The 23,767-nt window shown below is 56.7% G+C and overlaps 1 protein-coding gene across 8 annotated transcripts in view; it reads left to right on the top strand.

Moving 5' to 3' along the window:
• The window catches only part of SCUBE3 (signal peptide, CUB domain and EGF like domain containing 3), a 42,350-nt gene extending 18,641 nt beyond the window's left edge, over positions 1-23,709 (top strand). For 3 of the 8 annotated variants that reach the window (XM_064635799.1, XM_064635798.1, XM_064635797.1), the window contains 21 exons: positions 347-469; positions 1,362-1,487; positions 4,244-4,378; positions 5,370-5,495; positions 6,431-6,547; positions 9,673-9,720; positions 12,294-12,410; positions 13,876-13,998; positions 15,167-15,283; positions 16,335-16,784; positions 17,110-17,202; positions 17,287-17,403; positions 17,489-17,650; positions 17,923-18,126; positions 18,207-18,368; positions 18,647-18,814; positions 18,903-19,064; positions 19,316-19,513; positions 19,963-20,115; positions 20,305-20,384; positions 20,556-23,709. In XM_064635799.1, the coding sequence (XP_064491869.1) occupies positions 347-469; positions 1,362-1,487; positions 4,244-4,378; positions 5,370-5,495; positions 6,431-6,547; positions 9,673-9,720; positions 12,294-12,410; positions 13,876-13,998; positions 15,167-15,283; positions 16,335-16,784; positions 17,110-17,202; positions 17,287-17,403; positions 17,489-17,650; positions 17,923-18,126; positions 18,207-18,368; positions 18,647-18,814; positions 18,903-19,064; positions 19,316-19,513; positions 19,963-20,115; positions 20,305-20,384; positions 20,556-20,705 (3,131 nt within the window). In that variant the 3' untranslated portion in view covers positions 20,706-23,709. Of the gene's footprint in view, positions 1-346; positions 470-1,361; positions 1,488-4,243; positions 4,379-5,369; positions 5,496-6,430; positions 6,548-9,672; positions 9,721-12,293; positions 12,411-13,875; positions 13,999-15,166; positions 15,284-16,334; positions 16,785-17,109; positions 17,203-17,286; positions 17,404-17,488; positions 17,651-17,922; positions 18,127-18,206; positions 18,369-18,646; positions 18,815-18,902; positions 19,065-19,315; positions 19,518-19,962; positions 20,116-20,304; positions 20,386-20,555 lie in introns of those variants that run through there. The other 5 variants (XM_064635801.1, XM_064635802.1, XM_064635800.1 and 2 more) reach the window with 5 other exon arrangements.
• Positions 23,710-23,767: the final 58 nt, after the last annotated feature.

Below are 23,767 nucleotides of genomic sequence, written 5' to 3'. Positions count from 1 at the left end.
TTCTCACAAACCTCCACCCCATGTGCCTGAGGCTTTTCCGTTTCCCAAATGCCTTTAAAACCTCCATCCCTGTGGCCTCCTGACAGAGCAAACCCTTGGACATGGCTGCTTGAGGCCATTGCCAGCATGTGGAGCTCTGGCTGTGATGTCCCGGGTACCACAGCGCTGCATCCCAGAGAAGAGGGTTGAGGGGCAAAGGGGGATGGAGGAGATGCAGATTTTGTCTGCGTCCCCAAAGAAGCTTTGATGTTTTCCCCAGTTCTCCCTCCTGTTTCTTGCTTCCTGGCTCCCCGGGGGTAGAGGTCCCTGGCTCTCCCCATAGCTCCTCCTGCCTGTCCTCTTGCAGATGTCGATGAATGCGTGGAGGGCACCGACAACTGCCACATTGATGCCATCTGCCAGAACACTCCCAAGTCCTACAAATGCATCTGCAAGTCCGGCTACACCGGCGACGGGAAGCACTGCAAAGGTAGGGACGTGCCATTGCTGCTGGAGCCAGAGCCAGAGCCAGAGCTCTGCTGAGCAGTGACAACCCTGGCAGGTCAGAGGCTGGCGGTGGCTCATCAGCACCGACTGTCCTTGCTGGTGGTGGTGACAGCCATTGTGTTTGCATGGCTGGGGCTTCCCAGTCCCAGGAGGGTCACCTGGGGCTTGTTTTAAACAAAGCTAGGCTTATTTTCGAGCAGGACTTTCAACTCTGAGGCTGCAGAACTGTGATAGCAGTTAAAACATGGCAAACTTCAAAATAAGATATAGAAATACAGATATAGATGGTAGATATAGATACAGGTATAGATGTAGATATAGATGTAAATGTAGATATCGGTATAGATATAGGTATGGATCTATATATAAATGCAGTTCAGTGGGGAATGGAAAGAAAATGGGCTCCTTGGAGGAGCAGCAGCAGGAAAGCAGGAATGGCGCAGGGGGAAAAATTCATGGCTTTGCTAGAAGCAGGTCCAGGGTCAGGATGGACCAAGTACAAATAGCAGAGGGATTAAAGCACTCCAGGAACTGCTGGGCTTTGCCGTGGAGGTGGGCTGTGCTGCCTCCACCCTGGGAAATCCCATGTGGTTCCCAGTGCGCTGCACTGCGCCAAGGCTGTAAGACTGTGTGTTAGCTGGGGGTCTAGGGTCCAGCCTGGGGAGAACGGGGATGTTTTTGCATGGTCTGGAGGAGTTCTGCAAGTGATAACGGAGCTGGGGACCTGCTGGAATAGGCAGAGAGAGCAGAAGACCCCAAGGCACAATATCAGCCGGGGTGCAAACACGCTGGAGGTGGGGAGCAGTACCCATGTGTCGGGTTAGCCACCGGCCCCTGGGGCAGCCCTGCAGCTCTCCTGCCCTCCTTCTCTGCAGACGTCGATGAGTGCGAGCGGGAGGACAACGCGGGCTGCGTCCATGAGTGCGTGAACATCCCCGGCAACTACCGCTGCACCTGCTACGACGGCTTCCGCCTGGCGCACGATGGCCACAACTGCTTAGGTGAAGGATGGCAGCTTGTCCCAGCCCCTTGGCAGCTTTGGCAGCTTGGGACCAGCCTGCTGGCTTTCTCTACCAGGCACCTCCTGAGCCCCGACACCCCTAGGGCTGTTGCAGAGCCGGGGAAGCGTGGTGGCACTCCCAGGGCAGTAAGCTAGGTGCAGATGTGTCCTGTACTGCAATGGCTTGCTGGGACAGGATTGCTCCCCATTACACGGGGATGATGCCAAGGGAGGACGCTCCATAGACTGGGAGGGTTGGGGTAAGGCAAGACTGTGAGGCTGGGGTTTGGGGATGCTGGGTGTGAGCCACGGCCTCCCCACAGCCTCATCCTGCTGTGGTGAGTGGCCGGGCTGGCAGTTCTGCTCCGCTGCCGAAGGCAGGACCAGCCAGCAGAGCTCACCCGGGCCCTGCCACTCGCTCCGCTCTTGCTTGAGGTCAGCCCTGCACCTGCCAAAACAGATGAGTTAATAGCAAACATGGTGGAGATGGGAACCAGCAAAGGGACTGGGTAAATAATACCCGGGCCAAGACAAACCCGGCATCTGCCTACGGAGCGGCCGTGCATCCTCCCTGCCACTTCCCACCGTCCCAAACTCCATCCGGCCGCGGCGGAGCCAAAGCTCCCGGCAGAGCCCTGAGGTCCCGTGGGCTGCCCGCGCCCGTCACCCGCTTCCTCCCGCAGCATCCATGCGGGATCGCCAGGGCACGGGGCCGCCCACCTTCCCTCCGCCTGGAGCTCTTACTATTTTCTAATTAATGTCTGCACAGGGGTCATTAATGAGCTCATCACTTGGAGAAGGAGGAGGGGGAAGGGATTATGGACACATACTTTTTGCATTAACCACCATCACCGGGATCTTTGCAGCCTCCTCGGGGAGGAGGGAGATTTACACAGCTGGGAGGAGGCGCGGGCGGGTGGCCCTGCCTTCCTCTCCCGGGGGAGGATGAGCCCGAGGAGAAGAAAGGAAAGCCGGACTCGGCGAGCCACAGACGTCATGTGTTTACAGAGTTGGGTGGGAGGGGATGGAGATGGCTGGGGAGCAGCCAGGGAAGCAGGGATTGGGGGTGGGAGGCAGCCTGGCTCCCACCTTGAGCCTTTCCTCAGCTCATCCCAGCATCTCATCCCTGATCCTGACATGCTTTGCCCAACCTGCCTGCATCCTCTCTTAGCCAAAAGAAAGAGAAGCAGAGCAAAGCACAGCATCGTGCCCAGGCTTTGCTGGTGCCATGGGCAGGGGCTGAGCTGGAGAGAGGTCAGGGTGCATGCCCACAGGATCCCACCAGCCCCTCCATTTCCCACCCTGGGCAACCTTTTGAACCAGCACAGGAATTTGAGCTACTGTCCTGACACGGGCCCTTCTGGCTTCTGCCCATCTCCATTGCATTTAATAAAACAGGTATTAGAGCAGTGGAGTCTCGTTTCAGCCATTGGGTTTGAATGGCTGCCTCCTCATTTTTGAGCGTAGCTGGAAGGAGAAGTTGTGAGACCTTAAGCCTTTTTTCTAAGCAGGGGGATTTGAGGAGAGTTATTGGCATCTGCAGGACATAGTTTGGCTGGGACGAGCCTGGAGGAAGCTGCAAGCCTCCTGCCATTGCAGAGGATGTCCCTTTGTGCCTGGCTGCGACACCTCCTTTCCAAGGCAGTGGTTTTGTGGGGTGCTTCTGGGTTCTGCTCCCTGGCAGTTTCCAGCCGTAGCTGCAGCTCTGCTTCTATTTCTGAGCATTCCCCCAGGGCTTGCCTGGGGCTGGGACACAGTGTAGGGCACCCACACCCCTCAGGCATCCATCTGTCCATCCATCTCTTTGCCCAAAAGCAAGAGGTTTTGATGTGTGCCGTGCTGCCTGGGGAGGGGGCCTGTCCTGGGGGGCTGGGGCTGGGAGCCCCCCGTGTGTGTCGTCACTGAGCCGCTGTTCCGGCATTTCCGGTGGGCTCAGCTTTCCCCTCAGCCACGGCTCTGCAATGCTCGAGTTCACAGGACGTTTTCTTTGGCACGGGGCCCCTCACAGAGGGGGCAAGGGGTGGCCACGGCAGAAGTTTGTCTCTGCCTGAACCCGGCGTCTGGTTGCTCTGGCACCTCAGGGCACTGGTGAGTTCAGCTCAGACCACTGTCCCCAAAAACCCTCTGGGGAGAGCAACAGGCCGTTGCTCTTCATTAAATGTGGGATTTGCAAGGCTGGAGCAGGAGTAGCCCAGGGTGAAGGCATTGCTGCCGCCACGGGGCCACATCTCCAGCCCCTTGCAGCCTTGGTTTGTTAAACCAAAACAGGTGTTAGGGCAGCCAAGCGGCTGGGGATGCGAGTCTCCTTACAAGTAATTATCCCTGCTCTGGGCTAAGGTTTCCCAGCTCTCCCTAATGAAGTGCAGGCATCCCCAGCTGGCGACAGGCTCTGAGGGGCTGGGAGTGGGGGCAACCAGCATCCCAGATAAACATCCGTGGTTATCTGGGATGTCCCATCCATGGTTATTTGGGGGTCCCGGGACAAGGAAAAAAACCTTTGTCTGTATTCCCTTCTGTAAAACAAGGCTGGATACTTCATGCCCATCAGCTAGGGAAGCTGTATGGTCCCTGCACCCACCCCTTGCTGTGCTTTGCCTTTGTCCCCTGCAGCCCTCAAGCATCCCCCTTTCTTGTAGCTGGGGGGTCACAGATGTAAACCAAAAGTAGTTCACTACCCAGCAGATCTGTCCCACCTTGTCCCCATTGCCTGGGTGTGCCACGGAGCTGTGCTTACCCCCTGCCACCCTCCCTCTGCAGACCTGGACGAGTGCTCAGAGGGCAACGGCGGGTGCCAGCAGACCTGTGTCAACATGATGGGCAGCTACGAGTGCTTCTGCAGGGAGGGGTTCTTCCTCAGCGACAACCAGCACACCTGCATCCAGCGCCCCGAAGGTCAGTGCACAGCAGCTCTGTGCCCCAGGGCACCCTCCATCCCTGCATTTATCAGGCAGGTCTGTCCCCGTCACCTCTGGCCACCCCTGTGCAGTGCCTGGGTTTGGCTGCTGCTGCTGGGTCATGACCCTTCGTGGTGTGGCAGATTTGAAAGTGAATCTATTATGAGCACACTGGGAGAGGAGGCTGCGAGGTGATAAACATTCTGCAGCAAAACCCTTGCAGGCCCCTTGGTCAGGCACAGCAATACTGAATGAAGGACGTTAATCCTATGCCCAGAGCAGTTTATTAATAAATGGAACCTGGAGGTTGTCACACCACCCTGCCAGACTCATCTTCTCCTGCCAAGTCTTGTACAGCACCGAGCCCTTCATCTTGGTATCAGCTCTAAATTGCTGCCGTCTGGAGCAATCTCTTAGCCAAAATAGAAGGAAATGAGAGATTTTTGCATCTCTGCTGATTTTTATCTCCACTGCTTGGCAAAGCAAGCTGAAGGTTTTTGCTTTCCTCTTCCCCCTTCCCAGCTGTGTTGGTCACTCTGGCTCCCCAGGAATCTTGCCCAGCCTAGGATGGCTCAGCAGCCACAGTGGCATCTCCCATGTCCCCAGCCCTCTGTGTCTGGGAGGGATGAGCTGTCTGCTTCTTCCTCCTGGTGCTGCAGTGGGTGGCCCCACTGGGGAAAGGGATGCAGATGCTGTGTTTTGAGTCAGTGGGATTTAAAGCCACCTTGAGGTGTGGGAGCAAGGTCTCACCCAAGCTGGGAGGGAATCAAAGGTTGAAGGCTCCTAGGTAGCTTTGTCCACCTTCTCAAGCAGCTCTGTGTCAGGAGGAGCTGCCCGTTGAGGCTGCCCAGGGTTAACCTGTTCCCCCAAGATCCTCACTGACAAGGTTTTCCCCTCATTGCCCCCCTCGTCCCATCCCATCCCACCTCAGACATGCTTCTGCCACTGCTGAAGCATGGAGCATTTCTTTGCTTCCTTTTCTCTTTTAGAAGGAATGAACTGCATGAACAAGAACCACGGCTGTGCCCACATCTGCCGGGAGACCCCCAAGGGGGGCATCGCCTGTGAGTGCCGCCCTGGCTTCGAGCTCACCAAGAACCAACGTGACTGCAAATGTAAGGAGCACTCTGGGGCTGGAGATACAGCCTCCTGGAGACCCCCTAACCCCGTCCTCATGATACAAACACCTCCTGTCCCTGCAGCAAAGCCCTGATCCCCCGGTAGCAATTGATTCATCAAACCTGAAGCCCAGCATGCCCAGCTTTGCCTCTGTTCCCTTACAGACAGTACTCCTGGCACTCCTCTCTGCCATGAGATGTTCTGTCCTTACATGACCAGGCTGAAATGGCAGTTAAAGAGGTCCCAGAGACACAGCATCCCCTGTCCCTGTCCCAGTGTTTCACTTTCTGAAGGGGAGGTGAACAGGGAGAATGCAATCGGCACGTGAGGAGTGCAAGAATCCTCTTCCTGGGGGTTGTGGTGCTCTCAGCTCATCTGATCTCCTGCCAGCATTCCGCTGGCACTGCCAGGGTTATTAAATAGATATATATGTGTTTATGCAATTATTTTTATTTTGTTTCTCATTTGCTGTCTGCAGCGAACGTGTAAAATCGCTGATGAAATGGAGTTTTAATCCTAGGAGCCTATTTTCTCTCTAATCTAAATGAACAGCAAACCTTGCCCCCAGGGGAGGGCTGGGAGGGATTCCCAGAAGATCCTGAGTCATTCCAGCGCTCAGGAAAGTCTCACCCTTCCCCTGTAACACCAGATTCAGGGGCAGGGGCAACCAGCCCACTGGTCCCCTTTGCTCAGTCTCCACTAGTGGCATTTAGCAGATATGAAAAAGGAAGACATGAGAAACCACACAACAGTTTGCATCTGCCGAGATCCCACAGGGAGAGTGAAGGGCTTTAGGAATTATCCAGGAGGGAGGGAAGTCTCGGAGGGTACGGACGAGGTGTTCCCAAGCCATTTTTATGCACCACAAGGGGATGCCAGGCAGGGAGGAAGGAGCTGGGGCCGTGGTGACGCCGGTGCTTTGCTTCCACAGTGACCTGCAACTACGGGAACGGGGGCTGCCAACACACCTGCGACGACACCGACCAGGGGCCCAAGTGTGGCTGCCACGTCAAGTTCCTGCTCCACTCCGACGGGGTGACCTGCATAGGTAAGTCAGACCATTGGCCACGGGGATGTGGGGCAGGGTGCAGGATGGCTCGTCCTCCTCCCTGGGTGGTTTGTCCTTGGCCTGCTGAAGGGTTTATCCCAAGCTTTGGGAATGCAGCGTTTCCTTTTGCTGAGACTGGGGAAGCTCAGTGTGTATGTGAGGGGTGCTGCGGCACCCGCAGGTGCAGGGATATGTTGCTGCTCAACCACCAGGAGCAGAAGTGACCACGGGGATGCTTGAAGGGACTTCTGGGGACAGGTCGCTGTGCTGGGGTGTGGACAAGGGTCCCTGCCTGCATCCATGCTGCTGGAGGGAGAGCAGTAAGGATATCCCCATGCCAGAAATTGTTACTGTTGCTGTCACCAGCAGCTTTTGAGGAGGGACATGGAGAGGACAGGTTTGGCCACAGCAATCTGTTCCAACTTGGCACTGCGTGGCCTTGGCCCAGGAACAATTGTCTTGCAAAAAAAAAAAAACAAAACCCCAACAACCTGACAACTCAACCACCCCAGAATTGTCCTTTTCCTGTGTGTGTTTTCAAATTGTAGAACATCAAACAGAGATAGAAGTTTTACTGGTTTCATATGCTTGTGCTGTTTAACAGCTGCTTTGATTTAAAAAATGTTATATTTGGGGAGTGATTAAGTCCACAAATTGCTTGAGACGTTTGAGTTCTTATTGCAAAATGAAAAAGAAAGCAAGAGAGATTTTGGCTCCCTGTGTCCCTGCTGTGCCTGAACGGAAAACCCTCTGCACTTTCCACAGATGACTCTGTCCTCAGGGCAAACGGCAGCGGAGCCCCCGAGCTCTGCCTGCTCCCAGCTGGCTTGAGGGGTGTCTGGGGCTGAGCCCCCAGCAAAGGCCCCCTGCCCATCAGCTCGCTGCTGCCTTAATGTCACCGTTGTCCCCCAGCCCACTCCCAGGATGGATCCCAGTCCCTCCTGGCTGCTGGCAGGGGCTCGCAGCCCCTGGTCCCGCCGTCCTCGGGTTTGCGTCCTGTCCCCAGGGGGTTGTTGTTGTGCCCAGGTGGGCAGAGCTCCTCCAGCAGGGTCCTTGGGACCCCGGGGTGCATCAGCTGGTGTGTTCCTCCTGGATGGAGGGCTCTGTGCGTGGTGTCTGTGTTGGTGCAAGGACTTGGGCAGGTTTGGGACCAAGGATGCTCCTGACCTGCTGGGCATGGCTGGGGGCAGCAGCTCTCCAAAGCATCCTTTAATTTGGGGGATGCTTGAGAGTGGTCCGTTTACTGGGGGATCTCTGCAGTCATACCCTGGGTACCACAGGTGTGAGGGTGAGATTTGGGGTTTTCCAAAATCACTTATCCTCATGGCCTTGGCCAGAATCTCCCTCTTTGTCCCCATACCCTGCAGCGTATCTGCTAGGGAGATATCTCCCACCAGAGACAGCACATCCCTGTGAGCTCTCCCCTTGTCCACCTTCCCAGGGCAAATCAAACACTGCACAGGAGGATTTTAGGAGCAGCATCAGCCCAAAGCCCACCACCACATCTATCTCATCCCTTTGGGGTCTGCAGTCCCCTCTTACAGGAAGGGGCCTACCTAGCTCCCACATTCCCTGGAGGATTCCTGGCCCCCATCCCCACTGTGGGAACACTGTGGGATTGTGCCTCGGCTGCTGGGAGTCAGCAGCAACCCTGCAGGGATGCCCAGGCAGGGGATTTCCAGCCAAGGTACCTGCTTGGATATTTATAACCACCCTTTCTTGTTTTATGGCTGGGGCTCAGCAAACAGCCCTCCCCCATCCACGGTGCCCCCATCACCGCCCCTTCCCCATTTCCTCAAAAATATTTCATCATTTCAAGGGAAATAAATTTTCCAGTGAGTGGAAACGCAAAGTCGTTCCCCAGGCCATGGGCTTTGAAATTGTACTCGGTGCGTTTGATGGGCTGCCGGGACAGGCCCCTGGTCCAGGTTCCCTTCAGATCACACCACGCGGCAGGAAGCACGATCAGCCCCTCTGAGTGACAGTTTCATTAGGCCACGGCTGGTGTTTTTCATTTTTCCGCTTTTTATTGCTGCTTTTAAAAATGCAGATAATGAATAACATGCCTCTGAGCAAGGGGGCCAGAGCTAATGGCTCCCGACATGTCTGCAGGCACAAGGGGGAGGGGGAGGCAGGAGGGGAGGCCAGTGACCTTGTATATTTATATTTATGCTCCAAAAGCAGTTTTTAAAAAAAAAAATAAAAAAGCACATGCTGAGGGTGCAGTGCCCGTGGGGAGATGCAAACAGCTGTTGCAGTTGATGCACATTTTGGCTTTGTGGGAAGATTTACCAGCCAGGGCATCATTGCAGCTCCCCCCTGCTGATATCTGGGGTGCAGCAGGGCCATTGCTGGACCCCTGCTTGTGGTGAGCACTGGTGGAGTGGGAGGGGGTGAGTGGAGAGGAAATATTATTAGATGGAGAGGGAAACTAAACCCAGCTCAAGTTTTATGGCTGATTTCCTGACCCACGCCCAGGCGGTTTGCGGCGGCACTGCCGATGTGCCCCGGCTTTGTGGATCCGGCAGAGTCGGGAGCAGAGTCTGCGCCAGTCCCACTGCCAGGTCAATGCTGGGGGCACCCACACACGGGTGAGGCTCAGTAGCCCAAACACACCCAGACTTTGGGCTCACTGCTGGCTTGGCTGCTAAATCCAAGGCGTGCAAGTGCCACTGGCAGGACACGGTTCCCTTCCCGAGGCCCATGGCTGCACAGTGTCCACACAGCTTCTCTTGGGAATTGCCACCTGCCCTGGCACATGCTGGATTTGCTCCAACAAGGGCGAGGACCTGGTTGCCCAGACTAACAGGCTGCACTAACGCTCCTCATAATATGCTTCTCCCTCTCGCATGGGGCTCCAGCCAGTCCAACACAGTGTGTGAAACTGGAGAGGGTTTGGAGAGGCTGAGGGACATGAGATGCTTGGGGCAGAGTGATGGAGGAGTCAGTAGCACTGGACCCAAACCTCAGGTTTGGGCTCTTTTGGGAGGTGGGGGAGAAAAAGCCTGAAAGGACAGTTTCCACCAGGCTAGAAAGGCAGCGGAGTCAAACCCATTGACATGTGACACCAACCGAGTTCCTTGCTGGACACTGTTTCTAAATCACTTTTTTATAATGTTAAACAGGGGAGAGACACTTCCAGCAACACGTTATCCTTGAGACGTTTTCTAATGGTAAATATTTTTGTTCTCTCTATCTCTACAAAGGGGTCTAACTGTAGATGGTCTCTGTTCTTGAGATCATAACAGGGCTCGGGGGGCTGAGCTGCCATGCTAACTGCATGTCTCACTAACCGTGCCCCGCTGCTGCTTCCAAACCCTGCAGGGCCAGCCTGGCCCAGGCTGCCAGCGGGCTGGGCTGGGGGACAGAGCAGAAAACCCTCCCCTGGCTGTGCTTGCATGAGATGGGGGCTCTCGCTCTGCTTTGGTCAATCCAGCCTGGCTCAGGGGGTGACAAATCCACTTTGCAGGCAGTGGTGCTTACCCCCCCACCAACCAGGAGGAGCTCACAGTGGGCTGCCAGCAGCCATGCAATGGGGAGGGGGGTGCTCGTGCCCATCTCTATGCTGTGCACTCCCACAATTACCCCTTCCCAGAGCCCACCCACTCACAGATAGTCCCCTCTGGGATATTCTGGGTGTCCCAGGACTAGGTCTCACAAGGCTGCTCGCCATGCCGAGGCTCCCAGCCTGGAGCTGCAGCAGTGGCAGAGCTGCAATGGCTCTTTACACGGCTGGGCACCTCTCCAGGGGTTTCTTTGCATCCCCGTGGTGTCTCCAAGCCCTTCAAAAAGGTAAGGCAATGCCTCTGCTCTGCCTACAAGAAAACTGAGGCAGAAGGTGCAGCGACTTGTCTGTGGTGAGGAATCTTGTTCCTGGATGTGTTGGGCACAAGCAAACTCCTGGCACATCCAGAAGGAGCTGTGGGAGTGCACCTCACCAGTGCAGGGAGCACTGACTGCAGCTTTTCTCTGAAGAGCCTTTCCCACAGGGGTGGGAGAAGGAAGGGAGCCCAGATCCACTCAGTCACTGCACTTCAGCCAGCCCAGCTGTAATCCCTCCAATTACCATGGAATTATCCCCTCAGGCTCATGGAATCACATCCCAGAAGGTGGAGGCAAGGCTGCACCATGTGCAGCCAGGGCTCTGCAGTGACGGGGGCAGAGGGAGGGTGCTGAGCAGGGCGAGGAGCGCCGTGGCACAGCAGCCGGGAAGTGAGACCACAGCTGAGGTGGAGTGTGGAGCTGCTTTGCTCACTCCCTGCCCAAGTGGTGGAGGCCTCGCTGAAGCCCAGTGTGGCAGTGGTTCTGGGATGGTGGGTGGGACTGGCCTTACATCGGGGCCGAAAAGTCCAGAGGTTCAAAGGGGCCACGAGGGCATATGGGTGCCACAGTGCTGGAGGAGGCTGTGAGCACCATGAAGTGTGCCCAGGGCACTGCACTCTCTTGAGAGCCCCTCGGCAGTGACCCTGTTAAATCAGTCCTCCCCGGGCTGCTTCTGCATCAGCTGCTGAAACAAAGGCTGGTGTTCAATAATTCACTGGGCTTCCAGAAAGTTTCCCTTCCCTCGGGCGCGGTGTCACCCGCCCTGTGCTCCTCGCCCTGGCGCCGCAGGGAGAGGGCAGCCCTGGCACGGCTGGGCTGCGTGCAGCGCAAGGACCTGGCTGAAGGAATAGTATCCGCAGAAATCCCTCCCTTGCCGTTAGGTTTTGTAATTGTGCTGGCGATTAATTTCATAAAATGGTCTCTTTTGTTCTCTTATTATGGGACATCATAAAAATAGCAGTGGCAAGACGAGCACAGAACGATCCCAGCTCCCGAGCCCTGCGGCGAATGGTTGGATGATTCTGTCATTCCCACCCCATGCAGCGCTTGCAAAGAGCAGGAGAACCTGGGATTTGCTCTTTCCAAGGAATTTCTTCAAGGCATTTTCATCTTGGGTTCCTTGAAGCCCAAATGCCTCATTTATCCAAGCAACCAGCCTTCTGAAAGGAATGTTTTATTATCCTTTGTGAACAACTTAATGCACTTCAAACCATTGTTCTAGTGGTTAGGGTCAAAACTGAGGATTGATCTCACAGGGAAGCTGTCAAGCTGAAAATGTTTCATTTAAATTAGTGTCCCTTCTAGTCCTACCAACAACAGCTGATTTTGATAATACTGAAATAATTAGCTTTTTTTTCAATTGGAGTTTTTTTCCACTGATGCTGCCTGCCTCTGAGTGTGTGTTCTAATTATACAAAGTGTCTCCCAAATTAGCCTGCAACACTGGACCAGCTGCTGTGCCCAAGCAGCACGGGGTCACCTGTAGCTTTGTGGCTCAGTAGCTTGGTGGCAGCAAGGGGGCTGGGACCCCCCTGCCACCTCACTGGGGGACTGGGGCTGCTCACCCACAATCCCTGGGGAGCCGCAGCCTGGGCACCCCCGTCGAGACCTGTCTCTGGCTGCATTTGCACAAGTGCTGTGACTTTTTCCCCTGGAAATTCAATTCCTCCTCACTGTTGCTGCCGAAGCCAGCCTCCGTGAGACCCTGTTTGTGGGGGACATGCAGCCCCCATGCCAGTGTGTTCATTAATTCGGGGCTCTGTGACCTCGTTACTGTTGAGTGAGAAGCCAAGGGCTCTGCAGGGAGGTTTGTATCTGCTGCTGCTTCTAGGCTGTGGCATGGTGGATATCTGGGTGCTGTGACCCCCCCAGCCTTTTGAACACCAGTCCCTAACCCCAGCCTTTCTCTCCCCTCCCCATGCAGAGACGTGTGCTGTGAACAACGGGGGCTGTGACAGCAAGTGTCACGATGCGGCCACGGGCGTCCACTGCAGCTGCCCCATGGGCTTCATGCTCCAGCCTGACAGGAAGACCTGCAAAGGTAGGGGGGTGTGAACAGGGCTGGGGTGCTCACTGCTCACCCCTGGATGCCCTTAAAAAAGGCTCTACATTGCCCACAGCGTTCACTGGCTTGGTGTTTGCATCCATGCGGTGGGGACAGGAATCACCCCCCTGCGCGGGCACTTGGCTGTCTTGCTGCAGGCACCGTGCTTAGCCCTGCTCCTCTGGGAAGCCTGTGGAGAGGAGGAAAAGGGGTCAGGTCAAGTTGTTGGGCTGGAGTGCCACCCCAGTGCCTCAGCTGCCCCAGGGGTAGGTTTGGGTGTGCAGGGAATCAACACCTGCTCTGGCAGTTTGAGGTGCATGAGTCCCTCTGGGGTCACTGTCCAGCCAGGTCCAAGCACCATGTCCCACTTGGGGGAGAACATCCTGAGATGCAGCACATCCCACTGACATCCCCAACCACCTGCCCCCACAAGACAGGGCAGTCAAGGCTGGTTATCCCAGCACCACAAACTTGCCCCCCTTGGGAGTGCCCAGTGCCTGTGTTGTGTCTTTTGGCAGCTCTGGGAACTTGACCCCGGCTGAAAGGAAAGCCTGTCTTGCTGCCGTCTGCCTGTCTACCTGCTGACTGCTTCCAGAACCCCCTGCCCCTGGTATTTTATCAGAGCATCCCCCCTCTCCAATTCTGCAGTTTCCAGGAACATGCAATAACCCAGAGCCACGGCCCCTGTGTCTGGGGTTTTATTATGGCTGTGGGTGGGTTTACAGCTCACTCCCTCACAGTCGTATAAAAGAAAGCCTCAGCCCCATCGAGGCAGAGCTGTTACCCCAGCGCTGGGGGATGGAGGGACAGGGCAGGCCACTACGTCTTCCTGGTCTCCTTCCATTTTACAAGTCATTTCCTAGCAGTAAATTTTGTGATTAGTGGAAAAATTAGAAAAACAACTGAAAAAAAGGTCTCAGCCTCTTTCAAGTTTGTTGGGGCTCTTTGCAGTTATTGTGTTTCATCCTTTTTAGCTTTGGCTTTCATGGCAGGAAGGAGGTGGCAAGCAGAGAGGCCAGGGCTGAAAAGTAGTTTTTTGTTAAGTGGCTGTTTCTGAAGGAGAGTTTTTCCCTTCTGCGTTTTCTCTCTCTTCCTGTTGCTCCTGGTCCCCCCAAGCAGCCCCCAGCCCAAACCCATGACTCTGCAAATTCTGGTCTGGTGCTCTCCCTCAGCTGCAAGGCTCTTTCAGAGACCGTGGATCCCAGCTCTGCTCCAGGGGATGCTGAGACCTGCAGAAAGTAGTTGTTTTGCACCACTTTCAAGGGGAGCTGAGCCCGGAGTCCTGGCCAGTGTCACACACTGGCTCTCCAGATGCACCCAGAGAAAACCAGCAGCCACATTACACTGGTGACCATCAGAGCCCAAAGGGTTTCCTCCGCTTGCCAGCTCCAGAGGGGAGCACCCGTCTCTCCTGGGCAAGCGTCCCAGACAGGGTGTGACGGGTGTCCCTTGTTCCCACCAGACATTGACGAGTGCCGGCTCAACAACGGCGGCTGTGACCACATCTGCAGGAACACTGTGGGCAGCTTTGAGTGCAGCTGCAAGAAGGGCTACAAGCTGCTCATCAATGAGAGGAACTGCCAAGGTAAGGGACAGGGGGCCCCCAGCACCCTGCCCTGTCCGGGGATGGCACCTCTCTCCCGTGTCTCGCAGCCCTCCCACAGCTGCTGCTGGAGGAGTGCTGCCCTGGTTACTCATTCCTCTGGACCACATACATCCTTTGGGGGATTAGTGCTGGATTTGGGTTCTGGTCTGGGGCTTAGCCCTTTGATCTCAGAGCTGGGGACTTGTGGGTTCTTCTTGAGGCAGAGTTAAAGCGGGCAATTAGACAGATACCAGGCTTCCTGCTTTTTGGAGGGCGGGAGTTGGGGGGAAGATGTCTCCTGCTCACTCCGGAGGGAGCTGGCTGATCCATGCTGTTTCTTCCACCTTTTTCTCTCTGTCTTGACATCCTTCTGCATGTCCCACATAAGCACAGCAGGTTTAAATGACCCAGCAGGTCGCTGGGCTGTCCTGGTAGGAATGTGGAGCTCTGCCCCCCAGCCCACGGCCAGGGTCAGCATAGCAGGTGTGCATGAGCCCGAGTGTTGCCTCCTGAAAGCACAGGGCTGGGGAAGGAGGGGGCTGTTACGCTCTGGGGCTGCCACTGCTTTCATCTCCCTCCAGGTTCTGTGCTCTGGGAGTTTGACATGAGCGCAGCAATTAACTTAATGAAGTCAGTGAAATGACACTCCAATCTGCCAGGTTGGGTTCACCCTCCAGCCAGGGCCTCCCTGCCCCAGCGAGGTGCCCACGGGGCCAAGCAGACATCGCTGGCACCACCCCTGTGGCAGAACCTGCCTGTGCAGCATTCCTCATCCTGCCCTGGCACAGAGCTGAGCACTGGCAAGGCAGCAGCCAGCCAGGGGCTCTCACAGCCCTCCCATGCCAAGGACATGGTGCTGGCCTCGTTTGGCCCATCTGAGATGCAAAGGGGCTGCAGCAGCTTGCAGCCAGGAGATGCTGGTGTAGTGGGTGAGGAGGGAGCTTGGAGGCAGGCAGGGTGGGAGCACAGGGTCCTGTAGCAAACTGGTGCTTGATCCCCAGAGCAATCTGGTGCTGGATCCTTGGAGCATCCCACTGCAGGGTCTCATAGCATTACAGTGCAGCTCCCAGCTTGCTGGAGCAGTTGGAGCAGGAAGGGGACAGCCCTTGTGTCATGAATGGCCCCTCTGCCGTGCCAGCCCTCACCTCCTTCCCTTGCTTTCCCCCAGACATCGACGAGTGCTCCTTTGACCGGACCTGTGACCACCTCTGCATCAACACCCCCGGCAGCTTCCAGTGCCTCTGTCACAAGGGCTACACACTGTACGGGCTCACGCACTGCGGAGGTAGGGCCAGCTGGGTGCTGGCAGCAGCCTGCAGCCCCACAGGGTTCGGGTCCCAAGGAGGCACATGGGGCCCCCGGGGGTGGGGCAGCCCCACAGTACGGCTCCTGTGGCACCCCTGGGGATAGAGCTCACCCCAAGGGCCCATGGAGAGGGTCGGTTCCACACATACCCCAGGCTGAGACCAGGCAGGGAGGGGGCTCACAGCCAGACAAGCTGGTGTCTGCAACTTCAAACAGAGCGACAGGAACAATTTGCGACTTGTCTGCAGCAGGAGAGAGGGAGAAATCCCCGACGTTTTTGGCAAGGAGCTGGGACAGGGTGGGAAGGGGAACATCAAAAGGGTTTGATTTAAATTTCACAAGGCAGATAGCTCCCAAGGGCGGGGGCGTGCGGCGCCCGGGAAGCGGGAGGCAGATGAAACATGCTTTGGAGGGGCTGCCGGAGCGTGTCGTGGCAGCCGTGCCGGCAGCCCGGGATGACGGCAGCAGGAGGCCGGGTGCTCCGATGCCTCCGGCTGGTGAGGGCAAGCACCCTTCTCATATTCCCAAAATATGCAGCCAGCATGAGCCAGCACAGCCCCCAGATGCTTTCAGGGTGACCCTGCAGCAGAGGATTTGACGACTTCCACCAGTGCCCCCAGTGAGGGGTAGCTGAGCAGGGAGGGCTGTGGGGGGCAGCTCCATCCCTGGCCATGCTTCATGCCAGACCTGAATCATAAACACCCTGTTTCAGGCTGGGGCAGAGGGTCCCTGCTGAGAAGAGAGGCCAGAGCTGCGGAGCAGCTGTGTTTGAATTCAGTTCCTAAGTGCTTCCATGTCAGCACTGTCTGCTGTCTCCCCTGCAGCTCCTCAGCCCAGCGGGGGCCAGAGCTGAACTCAGCCTGGATGGGCTGCACCCATCACCACCCAGCCCTTGGGGACACCAGGAGTGTCCCTCATCCCCACGAAGCTGGCATGGCTGGAAGTGCCCTGTGGTGCAAATCCCCTGTCCCAGTGTCAGAGCCGGGGGTCTCGCTGACCCTCACCCCCTGCCTCTCCCTTCCTCCCTGCAGACATTGATGAATGCAGCATCAACCGGGGTGGCTGCAAATTTGGCTGCATCAACACACCTGGCAGCTATCAGTGTACCTGTCCCACCGGCTGCAAGCTGCACTGGAACAAGAAGGACTGTGTCGGTATGTCAGGCCAGGAGCCACCACGGCTGGTGGAGGAGTTGGAGGATTTGGGATGCCAGGCTGGCGTCCCCATGCCATGCTCTGGAACCCTCTCCTCCCCAGTGAATCCCCCCATGAGCTGGGAGGGTGCAGGGGTCCCTCGTGGGTCCCTGGGCTGTGCCAGCCACAGGTGTCCCCGATTGTCATCACCAGCCGGCGCATGTCCCATGGAGCTGGTGAAATGCCTGCCAGGTTCGGTGCCACCACGGGCCACCCTCACCTGCAACAAGACAGGCAAGAAGGATAGCTGTGCCCTCTCCTGCACCTCCAAGGCACGATTTCTGCCAGGTACCAGTGCTAGTGCCACGGCCAGCTTGGGCAGAGGGATCCCCATTTCCCTGCATGGCCTAAAGTTGGGAGAGGGAGAATGGCTGCACAGCTGGGGTACAGAGCACCCAAGAAGTAGCTGGGTGAGGGAGGAAGGTTGTTGCTCAGGAGGGCTCGTCATTGGGTGTAGACCCATGGGATGGGCCCTGGTGCAGGATCCCCATGGCAGGGTGCTGGGCATCCTCCCTCCACAGCACAGCTGTGCCTCCCTGCATCACCCTGGCAGAGCATCACGGGAACCAGACAGCTGCTCTGGCATCCACCAACTCCCCTTCCTCCTTCACAGAGTCCGACAGCAGCTACACGGTGAGCTGTGGGACCCCCGTCCTGTGGCAGGGTGGCCAGCACAGATCCACAAACAGCAGCCAGCAGTGCCTCGGTAAGGGGGCTCCTGAGGTGCCCATGGCCGTCGCCAGCCAGGCTGGGCTGTTCCAGTTTGCTGAGCACCTGCCTTTTCTTTTAGAGACTGTCACTGCACCAGTCAAGCAGAAGGCCTCCTTCAAGATCAAAGATGCCAAGTGTTACCTGCACCCACGGGCCAAGGGCAAGCAGGATGAGGCCGGGAAGGCTGGGGCACAAGGTGAGGTGTGATGGCAGGGAGCCGGGGGGGGGGGTGCCCGTCCTCACAGCAGAGATGGGGTCCTGACCTGTTCCCCCACGTGCAGGTGGTTCGGCACCTTGCTCTGACTGCCAGGTCACCTTCGTCAACCTCAAGTGCGACTCAACCAAGAAGGGGAAGGGCCGCCGGGCTCGCAACTCCCCCAACAAAGAGGTGACACGCATCACGTTGGAGTTCGAGGCGGAGATCAAGCCGGAGGAGATCACAGGTGGGTGCAGCACTGGCCTGGTCTGTCTCAGGTGCAGGCAGGGGTGGTGGGACCACAGGGACAGTGGTGGGACCAGGGACACAATACCATCCCTATGCAGCAAGGAGAGACAAACTAGTTGTCATCCTGCACTGGACTGGGATGTACTGGGCAGCGCTTGCAACTGAGCATAGGGGGGATGATTTTAATCCTTTTGGATTTCTCTCTCCATCCCTCACTTCTTACTGCATCCTTGTTTCCCCCTGCACCCCTTTTCCCTTCTGCTCCCCCAGCCAGCTGCAACCTGCACTGCCTGCGACAGAGAGTGGAGAAAAAACTGAAGTCGGCCATCAAAGCCCTGAAGAAATCCATCAACCAGGAGCGGTTCCTGCTCCGCTTCGCGGGGATGGAGTACGAGGTGGCGCGGAAGCTGAGCGTGGCCCCGGAGCGGCAGGAGAGCTGCGGGCCGGGCCAGCAGCGCCTGGCTGGCAAGTGTGGTAAGGAGCAGGGGGGTATCTGGGGGGGCCCCAGCAGTGACAGCCCCCACAGCATCACCGATGTCCCCCCTGGCTCTCAGTCAGCTGCTCGCAGGGAACCTATTACCACGGGCAGACGGAGCAGTGCGTGCCCTGTCCCCCCGGCACCTACCAGGAGAAGGAGGGGCAGCTTTCCTGTGACCTGTGTCCCCGTGGAGACACATTCGGACCCGTAGGAGCCACCAACATCACCAGCTGCACAGGTAAGGAGAGCATGGAGTGGGACCAGAGGCACACTTGGGGAATATCCAGGGCTGCAATCTCAACCATCAGCCAGAAGAGGGGAAAGCCCTAAGCATTGCCAGAGCCCACAGAAGTTGCTATTTTGGGTGTTTATCACTTTGAGGGGACCCTGGGAAAGGCAGCACTTGCTCTGGATATACTGGTCCTGCCAAGGCTGTTGGGGGAGAGGATTTGGACATGGGGCAGGAGAGCTCTGGGTATGTGGGGTGCCAGGACTGAGCGATGCCTGTGCCCACAGGTCAGTGTCCCCCTGGCCAGCACTCAGCTGATGGCTTCAAGCCCTGCCAGCTGTGTCCCCGTGGGTCCTACCAGCCCGAAGTGGGGCGGGCGCTCTGCTTCCCTTGTGGTGGGGGGCTGACCACCCGCCACGAGGGAGCCCTCTCCTTCCAGGACTGCGACACCAAAGGTAGGTCAGAGCTGGTCCCTGGGGAGAGGGCAGCCAGTGAGGTTGTGCTGGCAGCTGAAACAGCCCCCTTTGCTCTCTGACCCCACAGTCCAATGCTCCCCGGGGCACTACTACAACACAAGTGTCCACCGCTGCATCCGCTGTGCCGTGGGCACCTACCAGCCCGATTTCCGGCAGAATTACTGCATCGCCTGTCCCGGCAACACCACCACCGACTTCGACGGCTCCACCTCTGTGTCCCAGTGCAAAAGTAGGCGGGCAGGGGTGTGATGGGGGGCAGATAGGCGTGGCGTTCTTCCTCAGAAGTATTTTAAAATTCTGTAAAATAGAGTTTTGGGTCATTTCAGTGCTTTATGCATGCAGGCAGGCATGGGGGGATGCATGGAGCAGTGCTAATGGAACACGCCCCCTCACCCAGTAAACCACCCACAGGGGAACACTCCACCCCCAGTGCCCATGGCACTGATTCCCAGTGGAACTGGCTCTCCCCATGCCTTGCAGACCGGCAGTGTGGAGGGGAGCTGGGTGAGTACACGGGCTACATCGAGTCGCCAAACTACCCGGGGAATTACCCTGCCAACGTCGAGTGCACCTGGAACATCAACCCGCCACCCAAGCGCAAGATCCTCATCGTGGTGCCAGAGATCTTCCTCCCCTCTGAGGACGAGTGTGGCGACGTCCTGGTCATGCGGAAAAACTGTAGGTAACCGAGCAGGCCACGGTGCTCACAGGAGGAGCTGAGGGAGGAAAAGTTCAGGGTTTGGCACGGCTGTCTTGTGCAAAGGGAGAAAGCCACATCCCCGGCCAGCAGGAGGAGAATTTTGGGAATTGAGTGGGGAGATCAGCATCACCCTACTGGCCTGGTGTCTTGCTGGATCAGGGGGATGTTGATGGGCGGGGCTGCACATCTGAGTCTCAGCATTATTTTTTGTGGGTAAAAAGCCCCATTTGGAGTTTTCCAGAGCAAGGAAGAAATAACAACATCCCTGGTATGTAACATGAGGGTTAGGGGGGCTCAGCCTTGCCCAACATGAACAATCCCCATCCCTGGTGCTGCCCTTCACCCTGAGCCTTTTAGCCCAGTAAGGCTGGGGGTAGGTCTGCTGATGGGCAACCGGCATCCCGTGTCCCCTTGCCATTCCCTGCAGCCTCCCCATCCTCTATCACCACCTATGAGACGTGCCAGACCTATGAGAGGCCCATTGCCTTCACCGCCCGCTCACGGAAACTGTGGATCAACTTCAAAACCAGTGAAGCCAACAGCGCCCGGGGCTTCCAGATCCCCTATGTCACCTATGACGGTGAGCACAGGACACAGGAAGACACTATTCTGGCAGGCTGATGCCACCCTGCCCGGCTTGGGACCCAGGTCACCCCCAGTTGACATCTCCTGTGTGTTTTGGGGGGAGTGGACTCAGGGATGGGGACCAGATGCTTGGACACAAGTGGCAGCGCGTGCCCTGACTGTGTTTTTCGGCTGGGTGTTGCAGAGGACTATGAGCAGCTGGTGGAGGACATTGTGCGGGATGGCAGACTCTACGCCTCTGAAAACCACCAGGAGATCCTCAAGGTGAGCGTGTGCCCCCATGTCCATGCTACCCAGGGCTGCAGGGGATGCAGGAACATCCTTCCCTTCAGGGGTGCCTCATGCTCTCCCTGCACTCAGGGGTTCAGTTCGGAGCCACTGCAGGGGAGCACAAGGCAGGGTGGTGAACCTCCCTCTGCCTCGGTTTCCCTGCAGGACAAGAAGCTCATCAAAGCTTTCTTCGACGTGCTGGCACACCCCCAGAACTACTTCAAGTACACTGAGAAGCACAAGGAGATGCTGCCCCGCTCCTTCATCAAACTGCTCCGCTCCAAAGTCTCCAGCTTCCTTCGGCCTTACAAATAGCCCCCCGTGCCCCCGCCGTCCCAGGCCGCCCCGCAGCCAAGGAAACCCTCTTCTCCCTTCCTTCTTTCCGATTTTTCCTTCCTCCACCCGGCTCTGGCAGGATCACCACCGCTCATCCCGCAGACATCTCCCCACGATCTCCCCGCCGCTCCCTGCAGAGCAGTGCTCCCAGCCTTGGGGATGCTCTGGCCTCATCCAGCTGGGGACGAAGCCGCTCCCCTTTTTCAAAGCAGCTTCTTCGTTTTAGGAAACTGAAGTACTGGTCCTTTCACTGTCCTCTGTCCTGCCTTTGGTTTCCTTTTCGCCAGGTCTGTCCATGTTCCCTGGTGCCACCGGCAGCCCAGGACACTGAGGGGGTCACTGTCCTTCCAGCCCTTGGGGCTGGTGCCGGCTGCAGCCCCACAGAGCCCTTCGCAGAGGAGTGCAGGAGGTGAAGCCGTGTTCACCACAGCGCTGGGCCGTGGGCATCGGTGCTGCTTTGCAGAGGTCGGGGGAAAGACCATTGACAAAGCCGACTTGATTAAAAAGGAAACGTAAAGGAGAGATGGCAAAGCCCACCAGCATGGCAGTGTGGTGGCTCCGTGGCCATCCCGCTGGAGAGCCGGGCTGGCACTCGGAGGGAAGTGCAGCCAAGCCACATTCCCAGAGAACAATGTCTGGCTGCACAGGAGAAAACAGGGAGCAAAGGAGAAGGACTTTCAGCTGGGTTCGATTTTTTTTTCCCCCAACTCCAGACACTTGTGCCAAGAAACCAGACTTTGTTACAAGCTCGGCCAAAGAGTAACTCGGAAAAGCAAGCTTTGAGAAGAGCAGGAGTCAATGTTTGTGCACTAGGATATACTCCTTTCTACCTTTCTCATATGTATTAAGTGCAATCATTTGAGTCTTTATTATTTAGAGGGAAGTTGTTGTTTTTTTCTACTAGAAATGACAATATTTATACCTGCCTGAGAAATGAGAATGTGCATTTGCAAGAAAACAAAAACCACCCTCCTAGAGCAAGCCTGGCCCTGGGCTGCACTGACCGGCACGATGGCGTCTTCAGGCCTTTTCTGCCACATTTGTCCCCAGTAAAGGCCCCTGTTCTGGGGGGAGATGGTGCCTCTCCTGCTCAGCACAATGGGGTGAGTTTTTGCAGGGAGTTTGAGGCATCTTGATCCGTCCACAGGGGGTGGAGCAGCTGGGCCAGCCGTGCCCTTTCAGGCTCATCTGCCACAGTTTGGGTGTTGTTCAAGCCTCATTGCGAGGGGGATCAGAACTCGGCCCATCATCTGCTTGTTGCAAACTGATCTGCTTTCCTGCAGGGGCTCAGGGATGAGCCAAGACCATGGAAGATGGGGTGGCAGCTCCTAAGTTCAGGTCTGGGGGGCACGCTGGGAGGAGAGGGGAGCTGCGCCTTCACTCAGCCCCTAAATTTTTCCCCCAGGTACGGAGAGACCTGGAGGCAGAGCCACCCTCCCACCTCTGGGCAGCCTTTGTGCTTCCAAGTTGCTCTTCCAAGGTGCTTTTGGCTCCGTCCTTCTGCACATGCTCGTCCCACAGGGATGCTGTGGAAGCCCCTCCCCAGGGAATGGGGTGCAGATCCCAGGAAAGACCCATCCTGCCACTTGCTGTTTTACTGCCACCTGCCTGCCCCCTGCTTTGCAGACAGGCTTGGCTCGGGGCAAGGGCCAGGTGGACACCACTGGTGGGTTTGATCCCCAGCATGCAGACAGACAGGACCCCCAGGGACAGGTGACTGCTGCCACCAGTCATCCCTCCTCGTCCTCCCCCAGCCTCCTTCCCTTTCCAGCCCTGTCACCAGCTCTCAGCTGTCACCTCCCTGTGCCTTCATCCCCATCTTCATCCTCTCAAAAACCTGGAGTTTTCAGAACTAAACATGGTCAGCTTGCCTACAGCTCTGCCAGAGGCAGGTCCCCTCCCACCCTTGTACCCACCTGTCCCTCCCCATCCCTTTGCCCACACCTGGGCCCGTGGGCCCAGCTCTGCTTTTAACAAACCAATTATTTATTGCTCTGCACATCCCACTGGGTCTGTCTTTCCTGAATCCAGGAGGCAGCTGCTCATCCCTGTTTTCCCTCCTTGATCCACACTGCTCCAGCACTCCGAGCCTCTCCCGGGCTCTGTGAGGGGCTGCCAGCGGGGTGAGCACTGGCACAGGGGCTGAGGTTTGTCCCCAAGATGTGTCAGTTGGAAAAGTCTGTCCTGATTCATCCCAGCTGTGGATTTTCCCCTCCTGCTGCCGGCTCCCAGCCTGTTTGGAAGCTCCACATCTGTGGGCTGCACTGTTTACCACTTGGTTGCTGTCTGAAAGCAGCTGCTTTGATGCACAAAAGCTGCTGCAGGGATCTGGAGGGGCTTTGTGGCTCTGGAACAGTCGTGCAGGGCAGTGACCCTTGAGAGGGTCCTTCATATTCAGAAGAAAAAAAAACAACAGCAAAAATACAAGCCTGGGAATAACCAACCCCACTGTGGTGCCCCAGTCCACAGCAGTCCAGCAAAGAGCAGTCCAGCATTAATTAACTCTGGGGGATCTGACATGGGCTCACTGTCCCACCCTTATCACAACCACCACCTCTGCTCCCCTAAAGCAGTTCTGGAAGCATGAGGTGGGCAACATGTCCTCCTGTAATGGCACCTCCTCCGCCACCTTTCACCAAATAGCTCAAAAAACCCCAAAAAAGTCCACGAGGACCCTGGACCCACCTCCTCCAGTGTGGCTCAGCCCCACTCCCCCATCCACCCCCAGCCCAGAAAGGGTTTCAAAGGCTGAAACCCACACCAGCCACCTCGGGGATGAACTGAATGTTTCAGCAGTGAACAGAAATGAGGGTTTTGGGGGGGTTGTTTTTTTTCCACGTTGGAGTATTTATATCTGGCTTTTGCAGCAGGCCAGGACTTGCCATCTCCAGCAAAAATTATTAAAGTGATGAGCAAGATGTAGTTCATGAAGTTATTTGCACTTGATTAAAAGAAAAATGTATTTGAACTTTGTAAAAAGAAATGTTTGCATTTTGTATTGTCTTTTTTTAATTATTAAATGGAATTTCTTGGTGTCATGT

Source organism: Pseudopipra pipra, chromosome 25, assembly GCF_036250125.1.
Source record: "Pseudopipra pipra isolate bDixPip1 chromosome 25, bDixPip1.hap1, whole genome shotgun sequence".
Taxonomy (NCBI): Eukaryota; Metazoa; Chordata; class Aves; order Passeriformes; family Pipridae; genus Pseudopipra; species Pseudopipra pipra.
This window is presented reverse-complemented; position numbering and strand designations above follow the sequence as displayed.